This window comes from Sinohyriopsis cumingii, unplaced genomic scaffold (assembly GCF_028554795.1).
Source record: "Sinohyriopsis cumingii isolate HCF-2022 unplaced genomic scaffold, ASM2855479v2 utg000198l, whole genome shotgun sequence".
Taxonomy (NCBI): domain Eukaryota; kingdom Metazoa; phylum Mollusca; class Bivalvia; order Unionida; family Unionidae; genus Sinohyriopsis; species Sinohyriopsis cumingii.
In genome coordinates, this window is record NW_028315875.1 from 3,720,685 (window position 1) to 3,735,165 (window position 14,481).

The 14,481-nt window shown below is 33.3% G+C and overlaps 1 protein-coding gene across 5 annotated transcripts in view; it reads right to left on the reverse strand.

Moving 5' to 3' along the window:
• The window catches only part of LOC149774593 (putative complexin-1), a 294,867-nt gene that overhangs the window by 18,016 nt on the left and 262,370 nt on the right, over positions 1 to 14,481 (reverse strand). For 4 of the 5 annotated variants that reach the window (XM_089945116.1, XM_089945114.1, XM_089945113.1 and 1 more), the window contains one exon: positions 6,556 to 6,673. The exons of the other annotated variant lie outside the window; for it this stretch is intronic. In XM_089945116.1, the coding sequence (XP_089801242.1) occupies positions 6,573 to 6,673 (101 nt within the window). In that variant the 3' untranslated portion in view covers positions 6,556 to 6,572. The remainder of the gene's footprint in view (positions 1 to 6,555; positions 6,674 to 14,481) is intronic. 5 annotated transcript variants of the gene reach the window in all.

The following is a 14,481-nucleotide window of genomic DNA, read 5'->3' on the forward strand; positions in this document are numbered from 1 at the left end:
TGCCCATAATTGATTAATATATGTACATGGATTTTAAGGATCATAATACACACATTTTAAATAACTGATATGAAGTCTTAAATGATGTAAAAGTATGGTCAAAAACAGTCATTCCAATCCAGAAATAGAAAAAGGTATTACAGCTTTTTTTTTAAAGAAATGCATAAAAACATAATTCTTTGTTGTACAAAATTTGAGGAATTGTAACTATTTAAATGAAAAACACTTGGAAATTAGACAAAATTGAAGTCAACTTTTAAAAAGCTAAAGAGTATGAAAATGGCATAAATTTTGAATTTCATACCAGTGGATATTTTAATCCTTCTACAAAGGTTTATAATTTAAATCTAGATAACATGATAACTTTTCTGTTCTCTTAGCAATGATCCATCAATTACAAAGGATGAAACTTTTAAAACATCTCTGTCTGCATGGGTTCAAGTCTCTGGCTTAGAGAATGTGGGTATGTGAAAAATCTTGCCATTAATTTTCCATGCGTCGGTGGTTCTTATGGGGCTTTTCCAGGGTTCTTCCTCCACCAGTTATTCTGGCCTATCTTGTAATGAGAAATGGCATTAAACCCCAAAACAACAATAACTACTTTTATGACCAAATAATAGTTACTTATTTCATGTGCCATTTATATAAAATTGTTCAGCTGCTTGCTTGCCTTGCTTCCTCCCTTGATTTAACATGTATATTTGATTTATTAGGCAAAAAAAAATAGTAATTTCTATAGCTTTATGGTATGGTTTCAAACCAGCTGACTGAGCCAGAATGGTGAGCTATATTCTTCTTTTAGTTGTAAAAGTAATAACCATAAAAAAAATATGTAAATTGTGGACATTTTTTCCAAAATATAAATATGGTAAATTGTTAACTTTTTTATTTTAAAAATGTTGCAAATGGAGAAGAGCCAGCTTTTGGGGGTTGAAAAATTTAGAAAAAGTATTCACATTCAAAGATAAGAGCTTTCTAAAGAAAAAAAAATGTTGATAAGCTATTTTTACCAATTTGCCAAAAAAACGTTTAAAGTGCTTGATTAAGTTAGAAGGGTAAGCCAGCTTTTAACAAAAGAAACCAACAAATAAATAAAAATGGTGAAGGGTCATATGTTGGTAAGCCTGGTTGTTTCAAAAAATAAAAGTGGCAGAGGGTCATAAATGGTGTAAAGAGCTTCACTAAGCTAGAATGGTAAGCCACGTGTTTTTGTTGTTTTTTTAAAACTAAAAATAGTTCAGAGACCAATGCTAGCAAACCAGAATTTAGTAAACATATATAAATGGCAGAGGGTCATGTGGTGAGCCAGATTTTTAAAACCAGTTTACACTGGACAACAGTTGTTGACTGGTTTGGCATTACCATCACTGCTGTATTTTTTGTGATGACCAAAACACAACTGTTGTCTATATAGACTGATACATCCATAAAAGTGCTAGAAATAGACACATTTCTGGGCTATTGATGTGTAAGGCACAGTTCTGCATGGACCACAGTCCTTCAACAATCCTTCTGGCTCAAAGTCAGCACCTCAGCCCAAATCTGAGGCAACATTATACAGTTTCAGAGAGATATTTTAAATGATTTTGGTGATTTGCTCTGGAAATGAAAGTGTGGATATAATGGATGAATGGATAGACAGAAAAATGGTCAAAAACAAATACTACATATTACTAGTCTAATATGTGTACCAGATTTCACAGAGATGAGCTGAATAGTTTTGGAGTTACGGTCCATAAAGAAAATGTGTGCTGGATGGATTAATTGACACATGGATGGACACGTATCAAAACTAAAGCCAAAAGCACATCTTGCCTACTAGTCTATATATGTATCAAGTTTCATAGAGTTATTTTAAACAGATTAAGAGTTTTTTCCTGGAAAAGATAATGTGGATAATCAACTGATGGAAAGATGGATGGAGGAACAAACATAAAATTTTTTAAATAATTACTAAAACTATGGAATGGTGAATAGCAAATAGCACACCCTAACTAATAGTCTATGATAAATATCAAATTTCATACAGGTATCTTAAATATATATTCCTTTAATGGTTTGGATGTAATGTTCTGAAATGAAAACGTTTGCAGACTCTGTGTGTGTGTGTGTGTGTGTGTGTGTGTGTGAGAGAGAGAGAGAGAGAGAGAGAGAGAGAGAGAGCTATATTGCTATATTGTGGGGAGGTATGCAAAAGTCACTTAATCATGCAATATTACAGTGATCTTGTTTGGGAGTTATTATCCTTGAGATGTATTCATAAACCAATTTTTATAAGTGTTGGTGAAAAGGTACACAGTTATTGGTGTTGTAACAAAACAGAAAGCTTGAAGACACAAAAGTCACGAAAGCATGAACATTCAGTCAAGTTTTGTTGAAACAAGGTTTGAGTTACAGAGGTGATAATGAGTACAAAAATGAATGCACAAAAGTCTGAATGCACAAATGAATACACAAAAGTCTGAATGCACAAATGAATACACAAAAGTCCGAATGCACCAATGAATACACAAAAGTCCGAATGCACAAATGAATACACAAAAGTCTGAATGCACCAATGAATACACAAAAGTCTGAATGCACAAATGAATACACAAAAGTCTGAATGCACAAATGAATACACAAAAGTCTGAATGCACAAATGAATACACAAAAGTCTGAATGCACCAATGAACTGTTCAAATGCCATATTCACTCTTACAATGATCAAACAACACGAAATCAGTACTATTTCAGTTCCAAAATGGTTCACAGCAACATCTTCCAATTATTACATGTAAGCATGAACTACAGTTAAAAAAATCTGATTCTTTACATAGAGAAAATTAAAAAGATAAAGAAGAAAAAGAAATCTGGAATTGATAAGCAAATTAAGCCAAATACTGACCAAAAGTACTGCAGTAATGCAGAACTTTCTCAAAGCGCACTGTATTGTGTCTAAACTAGCTGGCATAAAGTGAGATAGTAGATCTCTGTAGAAATTAAATGAATTCATTGATACATATTGCAAAGATTAACAACAACCTCCCATGCAAGATACTGTTGAGTGGAGCAAGATAAACAATTTCTTTTTTTAATAGTTGTTGGCATGAAGAAGGATTGACATGCAATTTTAGAGCATTCATCTGTCAATAAAAAATAGCATGGATTTTTAGTACTCAGTAGCACTTAATTGTCTGCCTTCTATGATAGTGACAAAAAAAGAAAAAACTTTACACAATGAACATTTTTTCATCTGAAACATAAAATTTGAATGCATACAAAAGTAGAAACTGAGGGTCAATAATTTAGCCTTTTGATTTAATTGTAATGACCTTTTCCATTTGACCTTTTGTTCAGATCTTAATGGAGCAGAAAATGCTATAAATGTTGATTGAACATTTAAAAAGGTTCTAAGATGGACACCATGGTTGATTGAACATGGGAGGTGTTTTTTAATGTGCTATATTACACTGGCTCTGCAGTCAGAATTGACAATTAATCTAGAAAAACATTATAGATATATTTCTCAAATAAAACCAACTAAACTGACCAGAACTACCTCTGTTTAGTTAGGGGAAAAAAAGAAAACGTCCAGATTTTTTATTCTTGGTTAATAAACTACCATTAGACATTATTGCTTCATGGTAAACCGATATAACAAGAGTCCCTTAAGGGAGTTATACCCTACTGTCTGAAAAGAATTTTCAGGCATTCAAGATAAGAACATTTCTTCTTTTTAACTACTGAGTATTCAAACCAACTTGATATTCTTGAGCAACAAGATTTTGAACATTAACCATCATGGCTGCCTTTTTGGATGTAAGATCAATACCATTATGGCTGCCTTTTTGGATGTAAGATCAATACCATTATGGCTGCCTTTTTGGATGTAAGATCAATACCATTATCATCCAGGACAGACAAAATCAGAAGACTTTTTGTGAAAACCAATGACAACATGAATGGCAATTCGGGAGTAGTAGTGATACCAAGTTTCTAAGATGGACTCCATGGTTGCCATATTGGATGTCAGAACAGCATCATTTTCATTCAGCCAACCAGACACCACAAGTATTACTGTGAAATCCTTATGTCAATATGACTTTCCATTTAGAAGGAGTTGTAAAAATAAGTTTTTCTAGATGGCTGCCATGACAGTCATATTTGAGGTCAGATCAACCATTTTCATTACTGACCAGATTTTAATATGTTCATTGTTGTTGTTGCTGTTGTTGTTGTAGGGTTTAATGCCATTTTCAGCACACGATAGACTGTGCATGGCGGCCAGTATTAATGTTGGAAGAAGAACCTGTGAAAACCCCAGGAAGAACCACCAACCCATGAGAAGCTATTGGCAAGCTTTCTCACATACCCACATTGGCCAATATGTTCATTGTAGCAGCCTTACTGGATGTCAGCAGGTCACCATCTAAGGTTATGACCAACTAGATTTCAATAGAATTCACTTGTTGAAAAGTTGATGTCAACATAACCATAAATTCTGGAGGTGTGCTGTAGTGATAACAAGATTTCCAAGATGGTGGTCAAGGTGGATATACTGAATTTCATGTTTGCATCATTTTCATTCAGGACCAAATAAACACCTGAAGAAGCATTCTGGTGAAAACCAGTTGTCAATTTCACTTTCCATTTAGGAGCAACAGCAACAAAATTTTCAACATGGCTGCCATAGTGACCATATTTGAGGTCAGACCAACATTATTTTCATTCAGGACAAACTTGATATCATTACTAATATTCAGGTAACTAGACATGACAAGATCTCTCTTAGTGAAAAACCCTATGCTAATATGACCATCCAATAAAGAGAAAAGACAACAAGACTTTCAAGAAGGAAGCTGTGATGGAAATACAGGCCTTCTGAGCAGCACTGTTTTCACATAGGGCCAACCAGACCTTGCCATGAACATGTGTGTAAAGCTTAATGGCAAACAGTTGTTTGGAGGATTAGCAATAATAAACTTATACTAATGGACAACCAGTAATGCTCACATGAATGGAGTGATGCTTTTCTGTCCAAAAAGAATTTCCATGAATTCTAGATAAGATCCTTTCTTATTTTGAACTGTAGAGTGTTGAAAATATTTCTGGCAATATTACTCAATAACATTTTGAAATTAGCCACTGTGGTAGCTATAGAAGATATGAGATCTGCACTATTTTCATTTAGTACAAATTTGACACCACTAAAAGACTTTGGTGATAACCTGACACTGATTAGACCACCCATTCAGGACTATTATTGAGAAATGTTTCAATATGTTCATAGTGGCAGCCACATTTGAGGTCAGATCAACACCATTTTCATTCAGGACCAACTACATATCATTATTAGTCTTTCATTAAAAATTCAATTTTGATATGACTGTCCATTTAGGAGTAGCAATAACATGATTTTAAAGATGGCTGCCATGGTGGCCATACTGGAGGCTAAGCTGGTATTTTTTCATTTGGAACAAACTGAACATCTGAAGAAATCTTTTCATGAAAATGCCATGTTGATGTCTTCCATTCAGATGGGTTCCCCATAAAAAGATTTTCAAGATGGCTACCGTGGTGGCCATATTGGATGTCATATTGTACCATTTTCACTTACAACCAACTAGATATCATAAGAAGTCTTTTAGTAAAATACCATGCTGATAAGACCCCACATTCTGGTGAAGTAGCAATGACAAGATTTCAATATGTCTGCTGTGGTGACCATATAGGATGTCTGAGTATTATTTAGGACCAACCAGACCATGGGTTGAATATATGTATTAAGTTTCATGGCAATCCTCCAAGTAGTTTAGAAGAAGTATCTTGAGCTACCATATGGATGGACAAACAGAGGACAGACAATAAACAAAAGGCTGCTTCTTAAGTTCATCTGGTCTATGACCAGTAGAGCTAAATATTACTTCTAGTTTACTTTGGTGGAGTACTGGATGTACTTGCTTGTATGTTATATCAAACTGCACATAGTAAAGATCCTTTGCATAATGTTCCTTCAGATTAAGGTTATATATATATTTTTTTCTGAGTACTTGTAACAAACTGCACAGACCAGATCTACCAGTGCATTATGGGATGGCAGATCTGGGTCATTGCAATTTGAATCATAACCGAGTATATACGCTATACATTATTTAGAGTATATTGTTAATATCTTATAATATCATATTGTTTGAGACAAGTTTGGCACTTTGAAAGTAAGGTTCTGGCCAGTGTGGAGGTTAGGGGCTGCCAGAGATAGCTAGGTGATTTCTTCAGAATTTTCTGACATCCTGATATCCCTTCAATGAGCAACTCATTTAAACATCAGTACTACCAGAAGTACTGAGTAATTTGTAATGCCATGTCATATAATCAACTTCAAATGAACTGTAAATTCAGTTCAGTTAATAAACTGAGGCTTTGAAGAAAATTATGTTTCCTAAAAATGGATCAAAATTGTTGACCATTAGTGACTGTGAATCCAGTGTAATTTACTATGCACAAATGCACTTAAAAGAAAGAGCTGCACAAACATCTGCCATCTACAATGATACAAATTAGCATGTAACTTACATTGCAATGTTGCCTGACTACTGAAGAGAACACTTGCTAGAGACTTCCCCCATACTCGAAGCCAGCTTAGATGGAAGATCCTGAACTTTGGAGGTTAGTTCACTAAGGTTAGTGGGTACTGGAAAACAGAGGGAAATAAAATTGAGAAAAGGATGCAAGCAGGGACAATGGCTACTTCATTTGCATTATGTGCATGACAGACTCAGATCTGCCACAAATGCAGTGTACTGACAAATCTGGGTCTATGATGTTTGCATGAACTCATGTAAGACATATAGCATTTACATGATACCATATTCTCAACAATTTTTTGAGCGAAAAAAATCAGTCAAACTTCACACTAAAAGTTCCAAACCTTTCACAGTGTATACTGATGTACAGGTCCTACATCTTCAACACCATGGGCCATATGGACCAAAAATGTAAAGTTTGTGATATATATTACAGTTATTATACTACAATTATAGAACTGACTTTTTGTATGAGTGCATACTAAAATAAAATTACCTGTGGGGCCTGTAGTTGGATCACTCTGATCTAGAGTTTTAAAAAAATGACAGTGAGAGTCATAAGACTTTGACAGTGTATAACTCAGATAAAAATGAGTTACAAACCTCAGACAGTCTAGAACTTCAATTAGAACAAAGAAAGCCACAGAATAGAGTTGTCTTAACTTTGGTTCCCCTACCAATGTCTTTGATATTGAGTACGGGGTTTTCAGCTGAACTTGTTTCTTGCTTAAAACTTTTGAGAATATGGAACCAGATATGCCAGAACATGATGGGATGGCAGATTATCCGAGTGCATTATACAAATGCAAATAAAGCAGTAAACATGCAAGCAAAAGCTATTACAGAGCTTGCTTCAAAGATCATGCTTACAGAACAGGAAAGACAAGAATCTGGTACATACACTGGTGACTAGCCTAACATGCAACAGTAATACAAACAAAATGAAAATATTAGCTAAGCAAGCAATCTTAATCTCTATACACACACAAACAGGGGGGTGGGTTGGTGGGTTGTGTTTTGGTGCATATGACCAGAATATGGTTTGGTCTCATGTTTTGGTGACTTTGTTTCAACTAAATTCTAAGCATCAATCTGTTTTTTTCCCCATCATATTCAAGGTTACCAAAACAATCAAGCAGCAAAATTAAAGATGAACCAATTTTCTGACATCAGCATCAAAACACAAATTTGATCTGCACATTTTTCTTTACTTGCAACAAAAATTGTAATTACATATTTGAATATAATAGTCTTTCAGATGAATGAATCTATAGCCTTGGGAAGAATCTCTCTTACAGAATAGGCAAGCATATCAGCAAATAACTCAGTTACAAAAGGTCTATACATCCTTACATAGAATGGCTCCTGATTATCTTAAATGTAACTTTAATTTTATTGCAATTGTACATATGTATGAACTAAGATCCATCTCAAACAACAATTTATATTTACCAAACTATGGAATTCCATACCAACCTAAATAAAGCCAGCTCATTCATGCCGAGCTTTCAAAAAGCTACTTAGTCAACATAATTTGTATGATTTTATTTAATTCAGTACAACTACTTTTTAAAACATTGTTATATCATGTACTCATCTATAATCATTACACATGTTCGCTACTACACTTTGTATGAATCCTAAATGTACGAATGCTAAATGTATAAATGCTAAATGTATGACGTCTTGAAGCCTTGTGCATATTTTATTGTTGCAGTAGATCCATCCATTTTGCAATAACATTTTGTCTAAAGACACATCATCAATTAAAAAGTGTTATATATATATATATATATATATATATATATATATATATATATATATATATATATATATATATATACACACACACACATACGAACTTTGTCTTTAAACAACGGCATCATCATTATTATTATTATTATTATTTTTATTATTATTATTATCATCATCATTTTGTTGTTCTATTTTTGTTGACCCTTCAATGTATCGCCATCAAGGAGGATCACACAAGAGACTTCCATATACATGATTACTAAGTCAAATATGTTACTCGCTTTCTAGCTAGCTATAATGAAATCCTCAATATTGTACTTACAGTGATGGTGGCCATGAGCATGGAATGAGGATATATCTGGTACTCAACTAGCAGAAAAAATATTGTGACTATTGTGGAAGTGTTGGCTCCTTTCCGTTTTGATATTTCAGTGGGGTAGTTAAAAAAATGATGATGAAAATTAAAAAGCTTGATGCAATAATTTATCAAAATACTAAAAAATATTTAGAGCACTCATGGTACTGAGACATTATTTCATAGTGATTCACATTTGAGAAAAAAGATAATGTGTTACATTCAATGTCTATAAAATATTGTTGATGTGGATTCACAGTAGCATTGTTCTCCGCGAACAAAGTAAAACAAAATTATGCTCTTGTATACTAGTTTGTTTGAAAGGCCACTTAGAATAGATACACAGCATTTAGTGTCATCTGTTTGATTACATGGAAATCTTGTTTAAAATATCTAAGTAAAAATAATTCTTTGAAGCAGTCTGAACTGGGTCTGTGCAGTTTGTCAGGAGTAATCTGTCAAGAACCAATGTAAACTGAACTGGATCTGTGCAGTTTGTCAGGAGTAATCTGTCAAGTCCCAATGTAAACTGAACTGTGTCTCAGTGCAGTTTGTCAGGAGTAATCTGTCAAGTCCCAATGTAAACTGAACTGGGTCTGCAGTTTGTCAGGAGTAATCTGTCAAGTCCCAATGTAAACTGAACTGGGTCTGTGCATTTTGTCAGGAGTAATCTGTCAAGTCCCAATGTAAACTGAACTGGGTCTGTGCATTTTGTCAGAAGCAATCAGCAGATTAACAGGTCTGTAGGTGCATTATGCAACAGCAGATCAGGATCTGTGCTGTTTGTAGTTCAACCAGTCTTATAAACAAATGAAGATGGTATGTGGAAGACTGATGAAATGCACTGATGCTATACATTACACTGTTTTGTGTATACTGCTGTACATACATACATATATATATATATATATATATATATATATATATATATATATATATATATATATATATATATATATATATATATATATATATATATATATATATGTATGCTGTTTTGTGTGCATGAACTGTTTCCAATGATAGGACTAATACAATGCCTCATAGAGGCAAGCTAAAAATGACAAATAACCATGTCAATTTTCTAACTTTTATTATCTGTCAGAATCAATATAACATAATGAATAACAATACAAGTCTCTTCTCTCCTTTACAAATACATACAAGTAGACAAAATGAAAGTGCAATCAATTGTTACATAACTCACCACTACAAATCATTTTGTAGCCTACAGGAGTCATTGAAAATATTTGAACATTAATCATAAATTCAGATAAAAATGATCTCAACAAAGAAAGGCTGATCCCTTTTCTAAATATACAGTTTAATTTATCTTTTAACCAGTACTATAGAGACAGAATTGGGGTGATTTATCATTAGACTACATACATCAATAAACATGTACTGTGACAGGGCAAAACAAGCATAAAACAATATAAAAGAACACTCTTTTCTGTAGTAATAATAATAATAATAATAATAATAATAAAGACTTTATTTTCAAAGGGTGGCTCAAATAGTTATAAGTGAGAAACAAAACTACCCTCTATTATGCACATATAAGATACAAGCTAATAATATGTTCACATACAAACAGACACACACAAATACAAATGCACACACACACACACATGCACACACAAGCAGATACACAGTATATAAACAACTATTCACATAAACGTTACACTGCTGCAGAAATGAAAATGAAATTGAAGCACAATAGGTGGATGGTGTAACATGTACTCTAATAAGTACACCATTTTAAAATGATTTTCAAGATTTCATGATATGATACTCTAATAAGTACACAATTTTAAAATGATTTTCAAGATTTCATGAGATGATAAAAACCAGAGGAGAAAGTCACTGGCATTGACTCAATAGCCTTTGAGGAATGTCAGCCATATCAGAAGAGCACAGTTTGTGCATCAGTAATTATCTTGAATAAGGACTATAGCTGATCTCAATGGTGGACTCGCCTAATTCCTATGCTCATTTACATGTACAAATTACTGGTAACCTGCTGAGTGTACTCTATCACAATATAAAATGTAGTATCATTAAAATAAAAAAATTACCACTGAATAAAAATATTTTTTCTGCTTCTATTTGCACTGCCCAGAAAGGGTATTTTGTGATAGAACATGTATAGCATGGAAAAATCTACGTGGTCATGAGCTCAATACAAATACATAACCTATGTTTATAAAGCATGAAATACTGGTCACAGTAACTTTCATTAGTTTTAAGAGTGAAGCACTAACAGGGAGGCATCCAATTATCAAATTTTTTAATGATTTAAACATAAACAGCACCCAATATATTAATTTTAAACACAAAATGTTACCAAAGTCAATGAAGAATACCAAGTTTCATGATTCCAGGTATAACAGTAATTGTGCAGTGTGCAAAGAAAAATAAGCTAAAAGAAAAAAGTGAAATTTGGAATGTACAACTAAGACATATGTACAAAGTAAGCCCTATTAGTCATCTTACCAATGGGTATTAGTGCTAACAAATCCACTCTGAGCTATGAGGCTATACATATGTATGTGATTTAACTCTGTAGATGCTGACAAAGGGGGGTGGGTGTTTACAATCGCTCTATTCTACTGTGTACAGATTAGCTTAAAATGATGTAAATGGATATCATATATCTGCATCGAAGGAATTGTATTTAAAACTAATTAATTGAAAGTCATAATCTGACATACATATTTTCCATATCCTAAAGGGCCAATGTATTCTCCATATCCTAAAGGGGCTATGTATTCTCCATACCCTAAAGGGGCAATGTATTTTCCATATTCTGCTGAGGTAATGCAAGCCTAAGGCAGTTTCCACAGATCCAAAACTATTCACACAAACAGGGAAAAAAATCATACCAGGAAAATCTTACTGATATCACTATCCATTCAGGAGAAGTAGTGATAACAAGATTCTGAATATGGCCAAGGTGGTGGCCATATTGAATGTTGAGAAGAACCATTTTATTGTAGGCCCAATAAGATATTATAAGAGGTCTTCTGATGAAAACACCATGACAATATGATTTTCTGTTCAGAAGAAGTAGCAATAACAAGATTTTCAAATTTGGCTGCTGTGGTGGACGTGCCAGATGCATATTGTCACCATTTTGATTTAGAACCAACCAATCATAAAAAAGTATTTTATTGACTCCCATGTTGATATCACCATGCATTCAGAAGTAGTTCTAACAAAATTATGATTACCTCTGTGGCAACCACATAATTTGTCTGGGGATAACAACTTTCATTTAGGACCAACAGGACATCATAAAAGTCTTATGGTGAAAACCCTATGAATATGGCTTTCCTTCACAAGGAGCAACAATAACAAGATTTCAAGATGGCTGTCACAGTGGCCATATTGGATGTCAGATCAGCACCATATACATTTTGGACCAACTAGCCAACAAAAGACATCAATCGTGAAAATCCCATGTTGATAAGGCTATTCATTTAGATAGAATTAAAAAATTCTAAAGAGGGCTGAGTAGAAGCCATACTGGATGTCTAAGCAGCCTCATTTTAATTTTGACCAGCTAGACCTTGTCATGAATGGTCTACTGTGTTGCATTGTTTTCACAAGAATTGTGTCCACAAAGTTTCCATATCAAAGCTAAAATTTCAAAAAGGTGAACTGCACAAAGGAAGAATGAAGCATCATTTGTATGCAATTCCTATCAAGCAGGTTTTAAAAAAACACAGCTAAAGAAGGTTTAAATAAAACATAGCTAAAGAAGAGGACCATGTGAGCCCAGTATTGCTCATTTGACTTGTGTAACTTAACAGTTGACTCAGCTGACTTATATAACAGATGACTCAGCAAACTTGTATAACTTAACAGTTGCTCATTTTAACTAATGCTGATATAGTATTCTAAGAAAGCATGTCCCAAACTTTATATCATGTTGGTATTACCTGTGTAACAAGTCTAATGGAAAGTCTTTCCTAATATGAAGGATCAGTTATCATACAGTCTCTTATTCATAACAGGTTTTATACAATACTTTGGATGGTCAAGTTCATGGGTGACATTTTAATTTGTGGCCTACTGAGTTGCATTGTTTTAACAAGAATTAAAATTAGAATTCAGGTTCTTGCTTCTACTCAATTTTATCCAAGACTTTGATTTTTCTTTATTCTTGGTAATTAAATCTGGAAGTATTTCAGCAGGAAAACATTGGGGCATTGTTTGATTCAAAACTAAAAATACAAATCAGACACAACAATTAAATTGTGAGTTTTGACATTGAGTATATAAAATATCATAAAATAATGAATAATAAACATGATAAAATGTAATGACAGACGTTTCAGACACTTTTAACATGGCACTACAACAACTATCAAACTATTTCACCAAACATATCAAACTTGCTTTCCAAATATTTAACACTTTGATAAAGTTTAGGTCTTGAATAATTCTCAGCAAATTTATAAAATTAGGCATATTACCAAAACAATTATAACTAGCACACAAACATCAAATGTTGCTCCTTAATTACACCATTGCACATTGTTTATGCTAGTCTGCAACTGTACAATGTCTCTAACATTAATGCATCAAACCAAAGGTTTTCTCCATTACTATTTCTTTTTTCACTCACAGTGCATCATTATATCACTGCCTCAAGATTGTTTTTAACTCATCTTTTGGCCAGTTATTAAACTAATTACAGTTTTTCTTGTTATAGATTTATACTTATCCTTTCATTAGAAATTAGAAATTATTCACTACTATCCAAACAGTCTATTATTTTGTTAACTGAAATGTATGCATCGTGTATTCTAAAATTAGAATTTTCAATCTGGTTTTGCATTTTTCATTGCTTTTTATAAGTTTGATCAAAATTATGTTATAAATATGGCCTCATGAGTGTTAACTAGCTCAGTCAATGTGAAAGAAGATCATGTCATTATTTCTGTATGGATCTCATTCATTTTTTAAATAACCATATATTCTGTGTTTGATCAAAGTCAGATAAAAAATACTAACCTGATAGTAGTAGTATGTTTAGCCAAATGTCAAACTAATTATTAGGCGTGGATCTCACCCATGATCAAACCTGTCCAAGATTTTGATGATATGAACATACATTCCAAGTTTGATCAAAGTTGCATTAGAAATATGGCCTCCAGAGTCAAAACTTGCTCATCTAATTTGATGCAAGACCAACTAATTATTATGTGTAGATCTTGCCTAATATTTAAATCTAGAAATTTGAAGATCTTTATGATATAAGGATATATTCTAAGTTGGATCAAAATATATGGCATCTAGAGTGGCAGCAGTCTCAGTCGATTAAAATCAATATGGCCTCATTAATATGCTTGCAACTCCCACATTACTGAACTCATCCACACTCCATGTCTGATCAAAAGTGGAACAGATATACAGCTTCCAAAACTTTAAAGTTATCTTGTGGAAGCCAATTTTAGGAGGATGAGGAATTAGTGTCCACAACTCTTGTAAAAGAGACTAACCCACTACAAAGCAGATGTAAGTTTATGTGACAATGTTCAAAGCCAGCTGCATGAAAATATGTTGAATGGTTGAATATGTTGAATGGTTCTTGAGCTATGTCATTTGCAAGCAACATCATATGTGAAGACCTTAAGTTAATTCCAAGGTCATTTATCCAATGAGACAATGAGACAAAACAATGGCATCAGGTTATATCTAATGGCTGCAGAATTATAGTAGTTACAAGCAACATTCCATCTGAAGACATGAAGTTAATTGTCACTGGCATTAGCTCTATCTATATTTAAGATGATT